Raw genomic sequence first — 24,303 nt, forward strand, 5'->3', positions numbered from 1 at the left:
TTAGGCTTTGATATTTAGTCAAGTAGAAGTATAAAGTATCATAACATGGACATAATAAAAACGATATATAAAGTACAAGTAACTCAAAAGTGCACGTATGTACAGTTCTTGAGTTAACCTCCATCACTGACTGAATCATTAATGAGTCAGCAATAGTTCATTCAATAATGAAATGCTACAAGTGGTGACCGTTCAAGGGAAAGTGTATGCTTCCCTGTATCCTTTTAATCACATTTTGAAAGAGTTATTCCTTGACAAAAGCATGAAGCTTATCCTCTAAAGAGAGCATCCTGACAGAAGGTCATTTTTTAAGAATATTTGAAGAATGTTTCATAATTGATCTGTTTCTCAGGTGCCGTGTGTACAGGTGTGTTTCTTTCCCATTAATCTCTGCATGTTTTCTGATATCTCGTATTTTTTTTCTTAAGGAGATTTCTAAGGCAATTCAATCTGCTTTTTCTGTCTGCCTTCAATGATTTACTAGCCTTTTTTTGTGCAACACAAATATGAATATCTTATTAATCTATACCCACTGATATGAAATCCTATTATGTTTGGGGTTCTGAAAATACTTTGTTGTGGAGACCTTAAAATGGAAAACATCATGAGCTGTAGGAGACGAGCAATTGATGAGATGAAGAGAGACATATTACACAACTAGTGTCTGGGTTAGGAGGGCAAGCTACACACACTCAACTAAAACACATCCACTTCTTCTCTGCAAACTGCAATTAAGTATGTATCTATTTCATTATCAGTTTCTTTAAATATTTATTTTGGTCTCTGTTGTTTATCACATTATTAATGAACATGCCTAAATATTGATTCAAACCTTTTTCCTGCTGCGTCACAAAATAGCAAACTGTGACAGACTGTCTCATCGGGTTTGTTTGTTAATGAATTGGACTGCATTCATTTAGCGCTTTTCCAGTCTTTGCGAACACTCATAGGGCTGTGTCAGCATTCGCCTATTTATTCACACATGAATGCACACACATAAAAGCTGCCATACAAAGTGCCGCCAGGGGAACTCACATTCACATACATTTACATACTGCTGGCCATCGGCAGCCATCACTGGGGTTAAGTATATTGTCATGTTGACTGCAGGGCCTGGGGATCGAACCGTAGACCTTCTGATTGGTAGACAACCACTCTACCTCCTGAACTACACTTCATAATTAAATATACCCATACTCACATGTGCACAAATTAACATACACAGGTGTATTCGTGATCAGAAGCAGTTTGTGTTGCTCTCCATCGTCTCTTGACACCAGCTGCTCTCACTCTCTTAGTCCACAAAATGACTAATTCATCAGTCACACTAGAGAGGAACCACTCTAAAATCCTCAATACTACTTCTGAATCTACCTTCAACACACACACACACACACACACACACACACACACACACACACACACACACTCACACACACAGCACTTGATCATGAGGTAAAGGATTATCCAGGTTAATGAGCAGATTTGCATAACAGCTTGCTGAGCGCCTGTCTGTGTGTCACTTTACAGATTATAATATTCTTGATGGGGTATTAACAACATGTAATAGAGGGTCTTATGGTCCTCAAATCAAATAGTGATTTAACAGTTCCTTTAAAAATCATATAACAGTAATGTCTTTTGCCCCGATAGACATTGGATTGCCATTTATTATGTCTACATTCTCATGGTCCACAGAGAAATAATCCCGATAACTTTAGTGAAGAGTCTTTTTGACATGTAAACACATATATTCACAGTAAAGAAGAGTGAAGACAGTATGCAGCGACAGTTTTTGGAGAGCTGTTTGTGCAGTTTTATATTATTTATTTATTTCAACTATTGTGACTTAGGTGAATCTAAAATAAATTAAACTCTCTGAGGAGGGAGCAAGCCACAGAAGTAGCTTAAGTCAATTTCAATAGGCTGAAATCGATTTTTGCTAGTAGTTGCGCTGGTAGGACAAAGAGCTGGAGATCAGGGGACAGGGGGGACTTTGTGTCGTTTGCTTGTTTGTGAGTGCATGTGTGTTCATACCTTGCTGCATGGCATTATCCAGTAGGCAACAGCCAGAAAGGGCAGACCTGCAGCGACCCCCAGCACCGTCCAGGTCTTCACACACACAGACTGCTGCCTCAGATCGGGCAGGTTCTCGTACCAGATAGTCAGCAGCTGCTGTTGGCAGTTGGGATGGGCCACAAACTGGAAGGAGAGACGGACAATAAGTACAAATCAATGTCGAAAGCAAAGAGGAGATGGGGACAGAGGGGAGGAAATGTGAGAGAGGAGAAAGTAAGAAGGGGGAAGAGGAGAGCAATTAGCAGGAAGCCATACAAATTAGCTTTCCTATCTTCGTAAAACATGCAGGAAGGTTTTAGTTTGTTGAACTGATCTATTGAGGGTTCTGTTTACAGCAGCAGCACATTGTGCATGTGCAACAGATACACTGGAATAGTCTAGCAGTGTAACCAGGATATGGCTTACAGTATATGACAGACTGACTGCAGTATGGGGGTTCAATATTTAGCAAGAGATATCCCTGCAGATAGTTAGAGGTTAATATATGACTTTTGATTTCATAAAGAATATTACATTATGGTGTTGTTCTTTTATTAAGTATTGAAAACAATCGCAATACTTCTTCCACTGCAGTTTTATACCCATGACACAACAAGAAATTACACAAGTGATTGTTTCATAGTGGAATGAACATGGTGGTGCCGTAATTTGTTGGTTTTTAACATCTGTAAATCCAGTTTTTCTTTCCCTGATATACCATAGACTAGAATTGAATTGTCTTTCAAATCAAATGTAACCGATGTTGAAGTAGGTGTTATAGTAGCCTGTGCTTTTCTTCCACGTGTTGTTGTTTTATGGTCCAATATTTTCACTTATATTGTCCCACTCCAGCATTCTGTTAATGCCAAAAAGCAGAAGATTGGTTTTATTTATTCTATTTCTGTACAGTATTAAACATAAAGTGCAATTGGTAAACCTGCTTTCTTGTGCTTTTCAATATCATCAATGCAATGTGTGTAAATAAAACTTGTGGTGGTCAAGATCAGCCTAAGTAGCAGAGTGTGCAAAATGCTTTTCAATTTAGAGCGTATACTGTATATTGTGTTTCCATTGGAATAAATATATTATTCCAAACACTTTTGTATTCACAGGTGCCACTTGGCTTCATTCAGAATGAGAAAAGGTCAACAAGCACGTTGTGAAATCATTTTAAAATACAGTATGCAAAAAGAAAAAAGGCAGCAAATAAGAAGCAGCAAGTGTTTACATTCATTACTCAAGAGTATTCGCTTCAATAGATAAGGGTTGGTCTGGCCTTGTTGCCGACATAACTCCAAGAAAGGAAGTGATAAATGAAAACTGATCTCTTGGGGAAGAAAAGGATGGATGTTTTTCTTCCAGCTGCAGGAAGGATGTGGACAACAGGGCAATCGATGCTCAGTAGGAGGTCAACTAGTCGAGCAATCAAACAGTGTTTGTGTATCGTTTTTTTGTGTAAGATGTGAGCAACAGATCAGCTCTACCTTGATTTACACTAGCCTCTTTGTTTTCTCCCACCATCAATCCTTCTCACCCCTTCACCAATCAGCCCTGGCCATCATGTTCAGGGAGCTTTTATCTGAGATGACGTATGACAACCATCTGCTCCCGTACGCCGATCGAAACACGCACAAGTCTAATTTGTGTGTGTGCACTCAATCATTTCTACATTCAGAGGGAAACCACACACAGCCATAAAACTCCCCCATGCACACTAAATTGTATTTAACATAGTTTCCCACTGGGGTCCGGTGACCAGTCTATCAATTCATGAGCCCTTCAATTAACCCTGCCTGCGTCCGGTCACATGCACTACACAGTCAGGCTTCACCTGGTTGCCATGGCAATCCATCCCTCCCGGCCTCCTGTGTAATTAGCCCCCTGAGTAATGGTCACGCTCTCTTTGTACAGGTTAAACAAACAGCTCCAACTCACACAGAAACACACTCCACCATTCACACAAACACTTGGGATCTAACTGATTCGAGAAGACATGCAGTACATGAAGGTCAAACAGGCATGTGTGTGTGTTTGTGTGTGTGAGGGAGAGTGTGGTGGAGAGAAATGGGGAAACGACATTCTGTTTGACATTTAGTAAGCACGCCTCTGCTCAGCAGGGATAAGCTCTTTGAAATAGGGGCCAGTTTGTTGTTTTTAGAGGGGCCCTCTGAGGCCACATGCACGCAAAAACAAAACCATACTGTACATGCAAAAACACAGACACACAAGAAAAGTAAAGGTTATTTTTAAAACACTGTCACGTCTTGCCGTGGGGAGTACTACTCAGCTTTTGAAAAAAGTCGTATAATATCCTGTGGCTTTAGAAGAGCTTGCAAACGTCTGAAAGAATAACCCATGATGATATCATATTGATTTCATCAGGGTTATCTTGGCTTGCCTGAGCTTAAAGATATATATATATATATTTATAACAGGCGGCCTAAAGTAGGTCACAATCTTGAAGCATGGAGTTTGAAAGGGCATTTATCAGGCACTCAGAGTTCCTCAAGAGGCATTATCAAGCTGCATTATGGGAAAAAAGGATCAAGTGTTTGGTGCTTGACTTCTTTTGAGGCCAAGGGCCCTATCTTACATCAAGCCCAGTGTTGGGTGAGGTTTAGAAGCAATGACTCCTTTTAACTGTCACATTGCTAATGTCAGACTAACGCAGTTGATACTAACAGTGGGTTGTTAATCGTCCTAGAGCAATAGATTCTTGACATTTTTTATAAATGTTTTCTTGTTTAATAGTATTTGAAGCAAAATGAAAAACGAAAACAAAACTACCATTGGACTTTACATGCAGTAGATAGTTGATTCATCGGTTGTTTTTGTGTCATCTTACCTTCTTGACTTCGTACTTGATGGCCAGTATGACGCGGCTGAGGCATGGTCGGTTGTAGGCGTTGGGTAGGCACACGTCCACGTCGCCGTTCAGTATGGCTTCCACCTCCTCCGTGTTCCGACAAAGATCCAACACACCCACCACAAAGTCCTTACACTGCATCGACAACTTACGGTAGTCGTTCTGTCAGGAAGAGAGCACAGAGGGAATGAGAAACTTGACTTGAGTTTGACTTTGAGTTAATTATTTAAACAATGTGTTTTGCAGAATTCTTTGAACATGGGAGGAAAGCTTTATACTAATATGATTGAGCGTTCAACTGCCTCTTCTGTTTTGTCTTTTTTAACTGTCCTCGTTTGCTCTTGATATCCTACATTATTTTTGACATGTTCCTTGCACCTCAGATGTTCTAACATGAAGCTTTAATCAAACTTTGAACGAAACACTGTGTGTCATGCTGTCATGTCCTTTTTACATCTAAAGTTTCTTGCCAGCTGTGCTGTGTATGCGTCCTCACCTTTATATATACAGTCTATGGTCCTCACCTGTATGTGCTTCTTTCTTAATGGCTTGAGAAATGTCAACTTCATAGACATTTATTCATTCATTAGAAATTATGATATGTTTTGAGTGTGAAAAGTTGAAAGGTTGATACTGTTATTTGTTCATGACTTTTCATCTTAAATAAATAAGCTTGACTTTGCAAATATAGTCAGTGTATTTTTTACCTTTATAATTGTAGTTTTCCTTTGAAGAGGATACACTTGACCTGCTTTATCTTAGTCGTCAGGCAAATTATTAAAACATATCAAAAATCGTCATCCTCACAGTAATCTGACTTTGGAGAATAATTACATCTATGTTACATTCCCAAATGCAAACATCACCAGAAACGCCACTGGTTCAACAGAAGAGACCTAAACCCCACAAAAGAGCTGAATAAAGGGAGACAATTTGCTTCTGTTATGCTCACTTTAAATTATCATTAAGAACATTCCCACCAAACTTGATTTCTGCACTGCTCAAAAAAATAAATCATTGTTAATGGATGAAACTTACAGTAAGTAAGATCCCAAATATTGCGAGATGAGTGCCAGAAATAGAAAAAAGTAAAAATAATAGCTGGGTTTGAGAGAGAAAACACAGAAGGAGAAGAAACACAGTGTGGACACAGAAGGCTAATCCAATTCAATGAACATATATACTTGTTTTTCTAGGGAAGCAACAAAGGAACTCTGTACATGTAGGTTCAGCAGAGTAATACATTGGCTACTGGTGTAGTCCTGTTGCGTCTCTTTAAACGCATGAAGCCAAAAACATTGACAAATTGTTGAATATCCCAACTATGTTAACTCTATATTCTGAAGCGAATGCATTAGTGTTATGAGTATGTGGCTTTACACTTTGATTTTGATGTCTGCCTGCAAGGCCTGTACTTAACTGGAACACGTTTTCTCAAGGGTTTTTTATTAGTTGAATGGAAAAATATCACATTTGTATCTTATTTGAAACCTTTTGCTGACATTCCTGATGGGTTGAAACTAATACGAAAGCCACACATTGCATAAGTCATGAAGAAGATGTGAATATTTGAGAATTACAAACAAATCCAGAAAGACACTTCAACACCCTTGTGCACACAGGATAATAACTCTTAGAAAGCAGATACAAAATCATATATTAAAGGCCTCTTCCGAGTGTTGGAAATGGCTCACGGTGCCAATTACCATTATCAAACACCAAAATGCAATTTGACTCTTACTTACGGAAGCCTAGTATTCGGATAAAACTCTGCTCACATCGCTAACATTTCTGTCCAGCCTTTTCATCCTATCTTCTCCTTTCCTTCCAGTTTTCAACCCTTTGTCTCTCTGTCTTCCCATGTCTCACCCTCCTTTCTTACACCGTCGCCCCTTTGCCTTCTGGCTTGTTCTGTTTGAACATTTGGCCGAGGAGGTAAGCAGTCAGCGGACCGGAGCTTCTGGCAGGCTTTTAGTCCCTAGGGAGTGATTCTCATTGTGCATTCACAGCTGTGTTTGTTCTGCGTTCAATCACAATACAATATGTTAATAATGCCTGCTTTCATACCATCTTTTACACAAGGTCTTCCCAGTAAAATCATCAATTCAGCAATATTTTACACAGTGGGAAATTACAATTTTACACCTGCCTTTGTTAGAGCAAGTGTGAAAGCAGGTATGATACACATATGTATGTAAAGTATGTCCTGTAGTTGGGTGTGCCTACTGAACATGAACATGATTTGCATTCCTCCAGTGTTTGACCCTATAAGTAAGGTAGTTCCGGTATGACTTGGAGAGTATCTGTCTTGAATTTCAAATGGTTTAATCCGATGTGTGAAGTCACAGTGCGTTCTTACTCTAATACCTGTGATGCAAGTCATACATTTTAAGATCTAGCCATTCAGGCTTGGATTTATCATATGTAAAAAAGTCTGAACAGCATGTTAGATAAGGTTGTTAAAAAGGCTTGTCGCTATCTGCAAATTCAAAAGTAAAATCCTGGTTTCAAGCAAAGGTAGCAAGCATCTATTGGCCCGTCGGGAACATGAAGGAGAAGTTGGCATTTGGTGTGTTTGACCTTTTGGATGATAAGCGGGGAAAATCATGAACAAACTTGTGTCTGTTAACATTCAGGGAGAGGCACGCTTAAGGGTATGGGTCGGGATGAACAAGAATGTTTTCTTAATCAATCATGACACCATAGCATAAGACATCAGAGGACACACATCAAGAACACCCGTCACACACATGCAGTTGATGTGAAAATCCAATCACAATTCAGGGTATTTGGTTTGTGCCTTGGAGGCTGAGATAAAGGAGAAGGAATGATGTTGCAAGATTGAAAATGGGGACAGAGCAGTGTGAAGCAGAGTGTGAATGGTTACAGATCAGTGAACTGAGGGGGCAAGAGCCCAGCGTGTGACACTGAGGGAGGGAGTTGTAAGAGGAACTAATAAAACTGTGTTTAGCAGAAAAACGACAGTTCCTATTATTCAGCCACTAAACATATTAAATCAAATCGTAAATTAAAACCATCACCTTCAAATTTAAGTAGGAAAACCTAAATGTATCATGCGTTAAATATATTATCATTGAGGTTGCTCACTGTGCAGACAAAGCACATTCAATTAAAATTGAATTAAAAGTTTGGATCAATGTACTCCAGTGGACATTCTTGGTGACTGCTCATCTCCATTTAAACATAATTAAACTATAATTGTTACAATAGGATAGAAAGATAAATGATTTTGTAAACTAAATGGATATATCTCTCTCTTCTTTCGTCCCAAGGGCTTGTGTATGTGTGTGTCTGTGTTTGTCCAAATGCTCTTATGAGAAATGGATGGGCTGTCTTAGAAGGTAAGATGTTTCAAGATAAATGTGAGGCTGTTAGGGAGGTCTTGATAAGCCTTTAGCAGTCTCCACACAAGCAGCCAACGTGCATCACCAGCAGCTCACTTATCTGTGCACACTGACAGCTTGCGTACGTGCGCCAGTGGTTTAAAAAGTGCAGTTTGAGGTATTTGGTTGCACTTCGCCTTCGTGTACATGTTTTATTTTCTGTAAGCACAATTTGATACATTGGCCAATACTCGATTCCTGCATTTCACATGTTAAAATGGCAACAGATTTTTATTTGGGTGTCTGATCTTAAAAAATTAACATATTTTTATCCTGTCTTAAATTTTTTGAATAGGAGGATATTGATACTGATCTGACTTATTCCTTGAGAATGTTTTTCAAGAAAATGTCAAATCTATAAAAACAAGAGAGATCATATTTTGTTTGTTTTCCGCTGAATGTGCATCATGTATCCGTGTTGGTTGCTCATTATGATTCCAAATGATGCTGTCAGATCATCAAACACAGAAAACAGTAATAAGGAAACAACAAGTGAACATTGGTGTAATTATTAATATAATGTGAGCTACGCCCTAGTTTTAATCTCCATTTTAATTTCCCCTTGTGAGAAATAATGTTGCAATGCTATTGGCAAAAATGTCTTTAAATTATTTTGGATTTTGATGTAATAAGAAGATGATGTGACGAGGGGCTAGGAGACGTATAAAGACAGAAGACAGGGGGTGATAATGAGATGTTAATGAGACGGGTGAGCTTCAACACAACGCTGGTCCCTCAGGTGAGCCCTTCTCATTAACTCGTCTGGAGACAGGGAACAGAATGACAAGCAGAAAAGCCTGACAGGGAAATACCAAGGTGGGCAGAAAGACCGAGGAATGGATGAGGAAGAGCGGACAGAAATGAACAGAGAGCGGAGAAAGAATGCAGCAACAGATGGGCCAACAAAGGGAGACAAATAAGCAACGGAAATTGTAATGTTATCAGACTTTTGTTATCTGATTGGTTTCATTACATGATCATGCTTTCAATTTGAATGATCTCGGCTATAAATGTAATTCAATATATTATCAATGTGAGCCGAGCACTTCTGGCCACTCCAAGGTGAAACATCTGTAGTTTTATTGCTGATGCTTATTATAAAAAGAGTCACATGATCACAAACAGTATATGCAATATAACAACTCTTAATAGAAACTAAAGGAAAATCATGAAACAAAATAAACTGCAATATTTAATATAGCAGTCAGGAGGTTGCATTAAATGACATCATGATAGTAGTAGAGTATTTGGCAAACGTAAACCATTACGTTGGAATGATAATGCTGTTTAAATGTGATCTTGTAATATTTCAATTTTGGCGAGAAACTTGAAAGAAATAGGGTTATTTCACAGAAATGTTGCTGATATCATTTAATATGAAGTGAAGTTTAACTAAGCTACATTTTATCTTGGTGAATCACTCTGTTGGTGAGGGTACTGGACAAGTGTACCAGCTGGCCCAGAGGAGGGAATCATCTTCCTCTTCACCTAAAATTGCAACCAAAGCCTGCCCAAACCTGCCTCACAGTGTAAGTGAGTGGCATGTTATACCCCCAGCCCGAGCCAATCAACCTGCTTCTCGACAGTTGCCAGCATATCCAAGTAGTTTAGATTAACACAAATGTAGATGTTTAGCTTCAGTTACACCAATAGTGTGTGAAGGCCTGCAATAAGGAATGTCGTAAAGCCCTTAGATCTAACCACTCCAAAAACATTATTTACTTTTACACAAATTAGTTAACTTTTTTGACACGCACGCACGCACGCAATAGGTAAAAACATTGTCTGAGAAAGATCAAACAATCCCTATTCTGCGCTTTTCTGCCTGAACCTCATGAAAAAGTAAAGAAAAAATAGACAAAAGAGTGCAAAAACTATTATAGCTGTTTTATCATTCTATATTCTCTAAATGAAAAAGTAATAAATGGCTAAACAAAAAGATTAAAATGAAAACCTCCTTACCTTAAACTCTGTCTCGATGTTGGCCAGCCTTGCCAGTTCGTTGCTGAGCTCCAGGGCGGTGAGCACAGGGTCTTCACTGCTGAGCGACAGGTACGCTGCACTGGCCAGGCCCTTATACGCATTCATCCTGGAGCGTGAGTGACTGAACGAGTCTATCTTCTGCTTCTCCTCGCATTCTAAACACTTACAGAAGTAGTCATGAGGCCTTTCTATGCGGGCCCCCTTCGTCAAAAGGATGTGGACGATCTCGTACTCCTGGCAGTGAGCAGCGAGGATAACGGGTGTGACGTCGTGTGAAAAACGCGTCCCATCCTCGTCATAAGCATAAAAGTCGTCATCACGCATCTCCTGCTCCACGGGACTCAGAGCAAGTCGGATACCTCCGCCAAAAGCAGGGTGGGCAAGAATAGCTTCAACAATTCGAACGTAACCTTTGGAGATAGCCAAAAGCAGGCCATCCCCGATTCGGGCCAAACCGTTCTTCTTCAGGAGCAGCTCAGTCACTTCGAGATGCTCATTGCCCACTGCGAGCTGCAAAGCATTCTGGCCCATGTAGTCGACACAATTGAAGTTAAGGGTTTTGGACTCTTCCAGCATTTTGCGGACCACAGGAATGTTTCCATATTCAGCAGCATCCAGAAAACGCTCCTCCTCTGCGGTGAGGGCCGAGCCTCGTTCATTGAACATGTAAGCCGGACCCCGCACGGCCTGGCGACGCCCCTTTTCTCTCAGAGTGGTGTGACGGCGATGCATGGCTTCCCTGGGGGACAGTAAAGTAGAGAGCAAACAGTGAGGAGAATCAATCAGAACAATTATATAAAATGGAGGCAGGAAAGGTTGAATCATAGAAAGGATGATGAAGTGATGGAGGGTGAGTGGAAGAAAAAGTTGAGTGCAAAAAAGCTAATTTTAGAGAAAAGAAGAAACGACAGAATCATTAGTTACATCTACTGGTGATAAAAAAAGTCAATCACAATCAGCAGTTCACTTTTCCACTAACCTAATGAACTGTTACCAGGATCAAAGCTTACTGTTGGGCCATCTCAGGTCAACAGCTCTGATTGGCAAAAGAGAGATTCAGCTGTCACCATAATTGTCTCTGGCATAACAAACTCACACTACAGTATGACTGAGTGGCCATCCAGAGAGACACTTTGGTCCGTGGTGAATCTGTCATTATCTTTTAACACATATATACACACAGGCATGAACATGTTCCTCCAGTTCTGTTCAATATGTCTTTATTTGTTTTCTTACTAACATGAGGCCAATTTGAAGTGACACATCTCAGCAAGACAGGGCAGGTAAAAAAATCAATGTTGTCAATAGGGAATTGTCCAGCTGTACCTTAAAAAGAAAGAACCGCGGTAATCACACCTCACACTGAAAAACACATTTATTTCGAATGATTGTACTCCTCCTATTGTATTTCAGAGACACAAAGAGCCACAATGTCTGCAACTGCTGTGTGGCCTGACACACTGACCCACCCACACACTGAAGAAATGCCTTGATGTCTCCCAAAGCTGGAAAAATGAGAGGGAGAAAGACTGAGTGACAGTGTGTGTGCAGAGGATGACATACTGAATATGGGTAAGCTTTCAAATAAAAAGTGGGAATGGAACATTGGTGGAAATTATTACTCAGAACAATAACTAGCAAATGAGACTTGGGATAAATTATATAAAATGCGATTATGATAAACTACTTGCTGCCTTGAAGAACTTCTAAAGCAGAATTGGCTCGTATTGTCCAATCAAAAGACTTTCATTCCTTGTGTGCAATCTGAATTGGTGCAGTGACCTTACAAACAATTAACAATAATACCCATTTTAGTTGTAGTTTATGTAATTGTGTGTGTGTGTGTGTGTGTGCGTGTGTGTGCGTGCGTGTGTGTGCATGTGTGTGTGTGTGTGTGTGTGTGTGCGTGCGTGAGTATGCACAGAAGGCATACTAACACACGTGCCCATTGAAGAGAAAGGTGAAAATGGAAACCATGGTGGAAATATTCCCTGGGGGCGTGAAAGGATGTGGAACTGAGATGATGAAGAGTGCTCACCAAGGCAAATCACTATAGGGGAGTGAGATTGTGTGTGTGTGTGTGTGTGTGTGTGTGTGTGTGTGTGTGTGTGTGTGTGTGTGTGTGTGTGTGTGTGTGTGTGTGAGTGTGAGAGAGAGAGTAGTTAGTTGTGCGATGAAGGGGTATAAAAGGTCTGCAGCTTTTGATTTTCGATTTACACAATCAGCTGCAAGCCTTCAGCTGCCAATCAAGATGTCTTAATAACCTCTCACACATGACAGAAAGACAAACACGTGTGTGATCAATATTCATGCAAACTAACAAACTAACACAACAACCAGTGAATACGCTTTGAATCATTTATAGTGTTTGAAAGGTATTTGTTTTGAAAGCCGTAGTTTGAGTTGATTTATTATAATGCACTATGATTGGTTGCACCTTATATCCCCCCCCCAACGCCAACCCACACTCACAGATATGTTTGTAAGCATCCGGAATATTCCTCACACATGATGGGGACAGCCTGGCTGCCAGCCCATTTAGATAACCTTATAGCTCAGCAATGAATTGCCATTTTCCATCCCTCTCTATCTTCCTCTCCATCCATCTCTGACTGTTTGTCATTCTGATCTGAAATAGAATTGACCTGCCTCATATCTGTGCAGAATTACAGTGGCAAAGACAGGAGGAGGCAGACATAATGGAGATGGATGGAAAACACGGGTGTTTGTGTGCGTGCGTGTGTGTGTGTGTATGTTAGGGCTGCTCAATTAAACGTATTTTAATCGCAATTACGATTTTGGCTTGCAACGATTATGAAAACAACATAATCGAAATAAAACGATTATTTATTTTTAAATATTTTTTTATTGGTTTTTCAGTTGAATTATACTTAAAGTTCAGGGTAATCCACTGTTAAAAACATACTGTTCACATTTTTTTTCTCCAATAAATGGATGTTTTCAAAGTAAATGGATAATCGTTTTTAATAATCGTGATATCAATTATTGACCCAAATAATCGAGATTATGATTTTTGCCATAATCGAGCAGCCCTAGTGTGTGTGTTTGTAGGAGATGGATAGAGGAACTATAGGAGGGATTGTTTATATATTGTATTTGTATGAGTTTGTATACCAAGTGTGCTTGTTTGTATTCTTACATTATATAATGTTCTTAAGACTAAATTAATTATCATATAATACTATTGTTGCAACCAAGATGACCAGACTTGGACGCTTCAGGGAGAAGAGACCATTTACTACAAAATACACCTACATTATATGCAATCCCATTAGTGTCACCTCTCGGCCTACCTGTTGAATATTAGTCCAATATTCAGCCGGCATTAATCCCTGCTTTTACACAAACACCTGGGGGGAAGAATCCTTTTCTCATTTCATTTGATTCACCGTTAATGGACTGGTTTGATGCAATCTTGCAATATGATTATGTGGCAACATCTTAATCCCTAAACCACACACTGCACCAATTCAATCTGTTACTGAGTGACTACACAGTTCTCGTGTTGATGCCTTATAAGGCAGAAGCTGCTGCAGATCACTCAAAGACCCTGTCCAAGCAAGCAGCTCCCTCTCCTATTAACAACACAAACTGTCAGAAAAAGGAGAAACTATCCTGCACTACTGCTACTGGTGTATAACTACATTCCAACACAGTGGCAGAAAACCCTCTCACTCAGCCACATGTTCTTATTTTCTATCAATGAAATTATATTTTAAGTTATATCACAGTGGCTTTACTTTGATTTACAGTATATGAATCCAATATGGGGTATGTTAGTGTTGAGGTGCCTTTGACCAGTTCTCGTTTCTAATACTTTAAGATTTAGCTGCCAAGAAACAGCTCTTTAAATGCATGAAGAAACTACAGCCATGCCTCTGGTTACAACATGTTAGCTGACAGCCAGAAGGTAATTGCTATCATAAGCTACTGTATGTTGTTAAGCCAAGAAAACTTTGTGACTGGCCACCTACAAAATAAATGTTGCAGTAAAATGATTGTGATACATTGCTAGATTGGGGATTGTACGCCCATCTATAGAAATTATTTTTCTTGAAATGGCAATCAGCAGTAAGGCCCTTATACGGATGGGCCCTGGATATTAGCAGTATCTATAAATGCTCACATGTGCAACTCTCTACATGTATTTTCCCCATAAATAAACATTGACTGTAACAAATGCAGTTTTCAAAAGGTGCAGTTGCGTTCTTTTACAGTCTTATTCCTATCGATTAATATGAGCACGTAGAATGTGCTTTTAAAAATCAATACATTCTAGCGATGGGAAAATTGTTTGAAAAGCACAGAAAGATGTAGTGGAATAAAATATGTATCACTAGCTGTGAGCTTTTCTGTCATGAACTCTGTATAATCGGTTCATCCTAGAGCTGGAGGTTGGGCCACTAAGTTCATTATTTTCAGTTCAAGCTATCAAGTAGGTTAGGTCAATTACTGGTGAACTAGAGAAATGGAAAGCATGATGAGAAAATTAATCAGGTTTGAATCAAAATGTGAGGATAAAGGTGAAAAATAACTTTCGTCTCAGAATTTGTAGAGAAGGGAGTTACATTATCAGTGACAGACGTGAGTGGAATCTTAGAAGAGTTACACTCTCACCTCTTTCTCTTTATCAACCATGCACACATGGACACTCTTTCAAGCAGTAAATTGCCAATTTTAAGATCAAAGGTGAGTTGCTCACCATATTTCACTGGTAATGAGAAACAGGCATGTTCACCCTCTCTTGTGCTCTCTTTCACACACAGACACACAAAAAGGTGTCCGACATTTAGTCAGGCATCTGTGATGAGAGCATACATGCTTATTCTCCAAGCAAAGCCTTTTAAGTTGAACACTGGTGTATCAAAGTAACAGACCAGGGAAGATCAAAGAGCCAACTCTGAGTCCTGCCATTCTCACAATCTGGAAGTCAAAATTGAGCTGGCAGTGCTACATGAATAACCATTAAGTGTCACCATTTTCCTTGCTTATGTTTCCTGAATGCATTGCATAGTATCCACCAAATTCTCTTATCAGCACCTAACTCACAGTTAGGAAGTTAAATAAATAGGAAAAGATAGAAATAAATGATATAGGACACATCAGCAATTTGGCAAAGCAATTGCCATTAAAGGTTTAATGATATTGTGTGCATGTTAAGTGTGTGTGATTAAGGTTTTGCAATCATTTCTATAGTCCTTTCAGTGACTGCATGGGACATCTGATTGCAATTCAAGCAGTGCACGAGAGCATGACGGCCTTAATAATAATGGTCTATTCTTTATTCTATTTACTGCTTACAGGTCCATTTAATCCATAAAGGACCTGTAAGCACAGCTGAGAGCTGATCAAGACAGGTCAATGCATCTGGCTCAGTCCAAATACTGGCTTTACTCTACTCTCTCCAACCGTGACCTCTACTTGTTAACACCCAGGTGGATTATTTGCTGTTGATTGAATCCTCTCAACCCAGAAAGGCTTTGGCATTTCTAAACCATCACTCAGCAGTCTCTCTGCATAACATAACATTGCAGACTTCATAAATAAGCACATGTACTTTACACAAGGCCTGAAAACTGGTGACTTTACTCATTTATCATGTATGTTGGGGGGGATGAACCAAAGTTGTGGGTGAATATGACAGGATGGCTCACGTTTGCCTGGTGTCGGAGTTGAACCCGGTGTCGATGAGCTCAGTGGAGTGGTTCCCATGGTCCGAGAGCTCCGGAGCCCCGTGCTGTCTCTGTCCGCGGTGCTGAAGGCGCTCCGCGTTCGCAGCCCCTCGTCCTCTCCATATGGGTAACGGGTCATGGCGGTCGTACAAATCATCTATCCGCACCTCGTGCCGCGAGCTAAACGGAGAGTCGGTGTCCCCGGTTCTCCGGCAGAACTTTAGCGGCGAGTAGTGCGGGGAGTCCCCGGGTCCCAGCTTCTCCACAGACAAGTGAAGACACTCCGGAGTGGCGAGGTATGGCGGGTCTGTGTCCCCCAGCAGAGGACAGGCGGAGGAGAAGATGTCCAGGGGCCGCGGTGAGGAAGGAGATCCTCCGGGAAGACATACAGTCAAAGGCGGGGAGGGAGACTCAGGGAGCCGGGCTCTCTCGCCGTTGTCGGTTTCCTCTCCTTCGTCAAACATTAGGAGAGTTATTGAGAAGCATATGTGTCTGGGTATGTGGCAGAAATGTAACGATGTTTATCAAAGTTTTAACCGCACAAGTTTCTTGAACCGAGCAGCAGCGACAAGTCGAGCCTCCACCTTCATACAAGAGTGCGCGCACTAATTAGAGAGCACAGAGAGTGCGCGCGCAGGGAGCCAGCCGTTTACAAAATGGAAGGAAATGAACAGTATAGGCAACACCACAAAATAGCTTAACTTACACATTACAAAATAATATTACATGTAATCATTACATTAACTATTGGGGGAAACAAAAAGGCAACACATGTTCTTCAAGCTATATTATAGTTAAACGTTTGAAACGTTTTACCTTTTTGTTAGCACGCCAACAACATGGTCAAGTAGCTCAATTGTCTTCTTATACTTACAAATTATGGAATGTTGTTAATTAATCAAGTACTGTAGTTAAGTATACATTTGAAGTACTTGTTTACGTTTTGTGTAACTTCATCAATCAATCAATCAATGTTTATTTAGCCCAATATCACAAATGTTACATTTGTCTCAGTGGACTTCACAGTTTGTACAGAATATCAGTATGACAATACGACACCCTCTGTCCTTAGACCCTCACATCGTACAATGAAAAACTTCCAGAGAAACCCCACAGTTTAAAGGGGAAAATGGGAGAAACCTCAGGGAGAGCAACAGAGGAGGGATCCCTCTCCCAGGACGGACAGACGTGCAATAGATGCCGTGTGTAAATCGAAGAGATAATAAATTTACAACATAGGTAAACTAAATGTTTGGAAATGCATGTGTCTATAATAAGAAGATGAATCAGAATCAGAATACCTTTATTAGTCCCACGGAGGGAAATTTGCGTAGTTACAGCAGGAAAAAGAGCCACAGACAGCTTAATATTACATATGTTACATGCATTAAAAAAAAGTACTACTGTAAGTTATGATATAATACAAAATATAATTTAAAAAAAAATAAAAAAAGTTACATAATTTTCTAAATACACATCCTGTAACAGTTCTTAGGATTTAGCAGCCAGGTATATATTACACAGTTATTAACGGCATATATATATTGCGCACATATTGAGTTGGATGGTATTTAGCAGCAGCAAGTTACACAATTTACAAAATACACACCTTGTAACAGTTCTAAGGATTTAGCAGCCAGGTATATATTACACTGTTATTAACGGCATATATATATTGCGCACATATTGAGTTGGATGGTATTTAGCAGCAGCAAGTTACACAATTTACAAAATACACACCTTGTAACAGTTCTAAGGATTTAGCAGCCAGGTATCAGTTATTAACGGCATATACATATTGCACATAGTTGGTTGGTATTTAGCAGCAAGGGGTGATATAGTCTGTGTTGCGTGTGTGTAGGGGGGGGGGGGGGGGGGGGGGGGGTCTACTGGGGGCTGTGTTGGTTGTATAGTCTGACCGCTGCAGGAAGGAAGGACCTGTGGTATCTCTCCGTGAGACAGCGGGGGTGCAGCAGCCTGTCGCTGAAGGAGCTGCACAGTGAGGACAGGGTGTCCTGGAGGGGGTGAGACACATTGTCCAGCAGGGAGGACAGGACTTGGCTGCCATTCTCCTGTCTCCCACCACCTCCACAGTGTCCAGAGGACTCCCCAGGACAGAGCTGGCGTTCCTTACCAGTCTGTTCAGTCTCTTCCTGTCAGCAGCCGAGATGCTGCTGCCCCAGCAGGCCACACCATAGAAGATGGCTGATGCCACAACAGAGTCATAAAATGTCTGAAGGAGTGCCCCCTGCACCCCGAAAGACCTCAGTCTCCTCAGCAGAAAGAGTCTGCTCTGTCCCTTCTTGTACAGAGCAGCAGAATTATCAGTCCAGTCCAGTTTATAGTTCAGATGAACGCCCAGGTATTTGTAAGATTTCACAATCTCAATGTCCGCTCCCTGGATGTTCACTGGTGTCGGGGGGGGAGTGTTGGCGCCGTCTGAAATCCACCACCAGCTCCTTGGTCTTCGCTGCGTTGAGCTGAAGCTGGTTCCTCTGGCACCAGAGGGTGAAGTCCTGCGTCAGCTCCATGTACTCCCTGTCGTCCTCGTTGGAGATGAGTCCAATGATGGCGTCAGAGAACTTCTGCAGGTGACAGGTTGCAGTGTTGTGGGTGAAGTCTGCAGTGTAGAGGGTGAAGAGAAACGGTGCCAGCACCGTCCCCTGGGGGGCCCCCGTACTGCTGATGATGGTGTCTGATTGACACTCCCTGGTCCTCACGTACTGTGGACGGTTGGTGAGGTAGTCCAGGATCCAGGAGGTGAGGTGGTGATCCACCCCCGAGAGCTGCAGCTTGTCCCCAGGAGTGGGGGCTGGATGGTGTTGAAGGCACTGGAGAAATCAAAGAACATGATCCTCACAGTGCCCCCAGCCTTCTCCAGGTGGGAGAGGGACCTCTGCAGAAGGTAGATGACGGCATCATCCACCCTGATGGCAGGCTGGTACACTGTAAAAAAAGATCGTAATTTTACAGGAAATAACTGTACATTTTATAGTAATTATCATGTTTTTTTAAATAACTTGCAAAATCCTGTAAAATGACAGATATTAACTATAAATTAACAACCCAAAACATTATTTTAAGTATTTTGACAATAACAACAAATAACGATTATTTCATTTTTTTTTACAGTAAATTTACTATATAATATTTACAGTATTTTTGCACTTTCAGAAAATACATGCAGATGTACGTAAAATAAAAAGTATTATCTGTAATTAAATATGTAACTCGTAATATAAAAGTGTATTACTATTATAAGACTTTAAGATATTTCTTTGTAATTTTAAGGTAAACATAAAACTGTAAAAAAAAGCGTCAAACAAAAAAAATGTAAAGTAAAATATTTTTACATAAATCATTTTCTCAATATTCGATTGAATCCACCACAAACACAAAATATCCAATGTTGAAACAAAAGTAAATAAATATGTTTTCATTAAATTCCTAACTTACTATATTGTAAACATCTACAGTTGACAATATCATTAAAAAAAATAAAAATCTTAGAAAGTGGAGAAATCTCTGCAGGGAGGACCCAGGTTTAAAACACACACTGTTATTTACTCAACAATAAGTCACAGTTATCCTTGTTTTATTTATGTGTTCTGTTGCTGTGTTTTTTTTCCCATTGGTCAATATACAGTAATAAGCCTTAGTCTTTCATGCAGTATAATGTGCATGGTTTTCGGATTCTGGCCGACAGCCAGAGCTACGGCACTTGAATTGGAATTCAGCCATAACACGGCAGACAAGTCAGGCATGTTTGGAATGAGTCCACAACACTCCTGATTGGTTAATATAAACGTCATCGAAGAAACCTGCCAATGAGAACTGCCCGCGCCTGTTGTTCACATTTGAAACATTCACGTCAGTTAGAGCGGGTCTCCTCCTGCGGACGGAGCTACAGCTGTCTGCCCCTTTCACACCGGCGCTTTTCCAGCTCCGGCTCGGAGCTGCAGGAGTTTATGGATTAATGGATTAATATCGGGATCGTTTTACATCTACACGTTAAATATGAGCATCGGGACGTCAACAAAGAACAGAAGACTTGAGATCTGGTGAGTCCTGCAACTGTAATGGAGTTAAACATGTATTTAGATAATCCTTAGTTTGTGAATGTTTTATTTTTTATTTAAGGTTACGTTTCTTCTTCTAGTTAGCTGAGTTTGCATCATTAATAGGTTGTTAAATGTTAAGAAGCCCTGAGATGCTGTTTCTTGCAAGATGTTGCGCCCAAACCTGGTTTAACAAGGTGGCTGCTAACGTTAGCTTACAGCTTACAGGGTTCCCGCGGGGTCTTAAAAAGTCTTAAATTTGATCATCTGAATTGAAGGCCTTAAAAAGGTCTTAAATATGACCAAAAAAATAAGAAAGGTCTTAAATATGATTTAGAAGGTCTTAAAAATGATGGGATTTGAAAGGTACTTCTGTGTTGCGATCGCGTCTAAAATGTGTTTTGGGGGAAATGTCCGGGCTGCGAAGTAACGGTAATAGCCTTTCAGTTCCCCCCAACAATTTGTATTGAAATAAATCAACATGGAACCAGTAATCACTAACTTTGTTTCCCCCGGCCCCTTAACGGAGAACACCCAGCTAGTAACCTAGCAACCAAGCTTCAGCTAGCGGCAGTCAGAAACTCATGTCTCTTCGAATCTACTTACAAATAAATATGGGGAAGTGTAAGTTCAACCGTATTTGGTTGGAAAACATCGAATTTAGTGCTTGGTTGAAACCAGTGGAGGGGAACGTGTTTGAAGCCTGCTGCACCCTTTGCAAAAGAAATTAGCGTTTGTTTGGCTAATGTAGCGTTAGCTAGTGCAGCGTTAGCTAGTCCAGCAGCTCCCGCAACAACACCGTTGGACCTCCGGGCGACGTTTGGGTCTACGTCAACCCTAAAAGCGGAGGTGCTGTAGTGTATACGCTAAATACCGTAGTTAAACACCAATCATACAACAGCAACGATGAAAGATTGTAGCCAAGGCAGCAGAGCTCTGAATATAGCTCTTGTCACACACACACACACACACACACACACACACACACACACACACACAACACACACACACACACACACACCACACACACACACACACACACACCCACACACACACACACACACCACACACACACACACACACACACACACACACACACACACACACACACACACAACACACACACACACACACACACACCACACACACACATCACACACACACACACACACACACACACACACACACACACACACACACACACACACACACACACACACACACACACACACACACACACACACACACACACACACACACACCACACACACACACACACACCACACCACACACACACACACACACACACACACACACACACACACACACACACACAGCTCGATTATGGCAAAAATCACGATTATTTTGGTCAATAATTGATATCACGATTATTAAATAACATTATTCATTGACTTTTGAAAACATCCATTTATTGAACTTTAAAACAAATAATAATTTGAACAGTATCTTTTTAACTGTTGATTACCCTGAACGTATAATTCAACTGAAAAAACCAATACAAAAATTAATTAAATAAATGATATATTTAAATAAATAATATCAAAATAATAAATACCAATAAACAAGATCAACAAATATTTTGGAGCGCACTTCCACAAGCTACTAAACATATATAAATATGATAAATAAAAATAAATTAGACTAAAATTAATTAGATCAAATATGTCGTAGTGCACTGTCACAACCTAGCAAAGCTAAATAATAGTTTTTTTCGATTATGTTGTTTTTGTAATTGTGGCAGGCCAAAATCGTAATTGCGATTAAAATACGATTAATTGCACAGCCCTAACACACACACAAGCACACACAGAGACACATACACACTTTTTGGCTAACACAGTTCTGTACTGTTATGCTGTTATGTTCAGTCATTGTTCTTATGTTGAACATGAATACATTTGATTTGTAAGTAATTATGGGACGTATTTCTTCTTTCATAGCAATTTTCCTTCATACTTTCTTGCCGTGAAATAGGTCTTAAATTCTATTCGAAGTGGTCTTAAAAAGGTCTTAAAAAGTCTTAAATTTGAGTTGGCGAAACCTGCAGGAACCCTGGCTTATTGCAGTGCTGCCGCTCGTCTCCAACACGGGAGAATTACACATAAACATGCAGCGGGGTGTCACAGTGTTGTCGCCAAGTTTAATGTAAAGTTTCACAGCTTTCTTACAGCGGAATCCAGTTTGTTAATGTGCAGTAGCCAACAGCTAGCATAGCATAAACAGCTAACCGCTAACGTTCGGCTAACTTGCTAGTTAGCTCTGCTCTATATATTACAAGCTAACATGACTAGCTAATGTCACACTGTGTGAACTAAAATACTTGTTGTATTACTACATCATACATGCTTGGTCCAAATCACTGCTAAAATTAATTATTTTTGAAAATGTATAGTAAATAAACACTCAGCCATGCATGAAATAACATAGCAAAAGAATACGGGAAGTGTAGTGATACAAACATGATTTGTATTCAAAAAGTAAGAAAGTAAAAATTAGAATCAACCAAGCATATCTTCCCCCTCGAAATCCCAGTTGTACTTCGCTAACATGGACTAGGTCATGTTAGACAAGCAATCCAGTGGTTAGTTTTAGGGTAAGCTCCATTGTTTTTTTTGTTTTTTATTCACTTTAAGAGAAAGGGATTTCAGAAACAAGTATCACAAGTTTGGCTCGAGGTAAAATTAACAAAAGCTAACTGTTGTTAGACTATGTTCCCCCCTTCTAAACTTATGAAATAATCAATGCCCTTGGGATGCTCTCAATTGTGTGTGTGTGTGTGTGTGTGTGTGTGTGTGTGTGTGTGTGTGTGTGTGTGTGTGTGTGTGTGTGTGTGTGTGTGTGTGTGTGTGTGTGTGTGTGTGTGTGGTCCATCATACAAGATTTAGGGGATCTATTGGCAGCTGCTGATAATAACATCCATCATTATGGTTTACTAATAGTTATCACTTCACTTCCTCCTCCAGCACCTGGACACAGCAGGAACCTACGCCAGGATCCTGTTTGTGGACTTCAGCTCTGCCTTCAACACCATCATCCCAGCTCTGCTGCAGGACAAGCTCTCCCAGCTGCAGGTGGATCACAGACAGGAAGCAGCACGTGAGGCTGGGGAAACACGTCTCTGACCATCAGCACCGGTACCCCTCAAGGCTGCGTTCTTTCCCCTCTGCTCTTCTCCCTGTACACCAACAGCTGCACCTCCAGTCACCAGTCTGTCAAGCTCCTGAAGTTCAGACGACACCACGCTCATCGGACTCATCTCTGGTGGGGACGAGTCTGCCTACAGGTGGGAGATGGACCATCTGGTGACCTGGTGTGGGGAAAACCACCTGGAGCTCAACGCTCTCAAGACAGTGGAGATGGTTGTGGACTTTAGGAAGAACGCAGCCCCGCCCGCCCCCATCACTCTGTGTGGCTCACCATCACTCTGTGTGACTCCCCATCACTCTGTGTGACTCCCCATCACTCTGTATGACTCCCCATCACTCTGTGTGACTCCCCAGTCACTGCTGTGGAGTCTTTCCGCTTCCTGGGCACCATCATCGCCCAGGACCTCAAATGGGAGCAGAACAGCAGCTCCCTCATCAAAAAAGCCCAGCAGAGGATGTTCTTCCTGAGGCAGCTGAAGAAATTCAACCTGCCAAAGACGATGATGGTGAACTTCTACACCTCCATCATGGAGTCCATCCTCACCTCCTCCATCACCATCTGGTACGCTGCAGCCACAGCCAAGGATAAGGGCAGGCTGCAGCGTGTCATCCGCTCTGCAGAGAAGGTGATAGGCTGCAATCTGCCATCCCTCCACGACCTGCATGCCTCCAGGACCCTGAGGCGGGCAGGAAAGATAGTGGCCGATCCCTCCCACCCTGGACACAAACTGTTCACCCCCCTCCCCTCTGGCAGGAGGCTGCGCTCCATCAGGACCAAAACCTCTCTCCATCAGGACCAAAACCTCTCTCCATCAGGACCAGAACCTCTCTCCATCAGGACCAGAACCTCTCTCCATCAGGACCAGAACCTCTCTCCATCAGGACCAGAACCTCTCTCCATCAGGACCAGAACCTCTCTCCATCAGGACCAAAACCTCTCTCCATCAGGACCAAAACCTCTCGCCACCAGGACCAAAACCTCTCGCCACCTCAACAAGACCCCCCCACTGACACTTTACCTCATCCACAACGCAGACTCTATGCATTACATAATGGAGATCACAGGATGGTAAA

The 24,303-nt window shown here is 41.1% G+C and overlaps 1 protein-coding gene across 1 annotated transcript in view; it reads right to left on the reverse strand.

Annotated features, from left to right (window-relative positions):
• Positions 1 to 16,535, reverse strand: part of trpc7b (transient receptor potential cation channel, subfamily C, member 7b) — a 45,807-nt gene extending 29,272 nt beyond the window's left edge. Inside the window, exons 1-4 of the mRNA XM_034133917.1 lie at positions 15,987 to 16,535; positions 10,291 to 11,050; positions 4,904 to 5,086; positions 2,038 to 2,202 (exon numbers count right to left, since the gene is read on the reverse strand). Of these exons, the coding sequence (XP_033989808.1) occupies positions 2,038 to 2,202; positions 4,904 to 5,086; positions 10,291 to 11,050; positions 15,987 to 16,468 (1,590 nt within the window). The 5' untranslated portion in view covers positions 16,469 to 16,535. The remainder of the gene's footprint in view (positions 1 to 2,037; positions 2,203 to 4,903; positions 5,087 to 10,290; positions 11,051 to 15,986) is intronic.
• Positions 16,536 to 24,303: the final 7,768 nt, after the last annotated feature.

The sequence above is a fragment of the Trematomus bernacchii genome, unplaced genomic scaffold, assembly GCF_902827165.1.
Source record: "Trematomus bernacchii unplaced genomic scaffold, fTreBer1.1, whole genome shotgun sequence".
NCBI classification, from domain to species: Eukaryota; Metazoa; Chordata; class Actinopteri; order Perciformes; family Nototheniidae; genus Trematomus; species Trematomus bernacchii.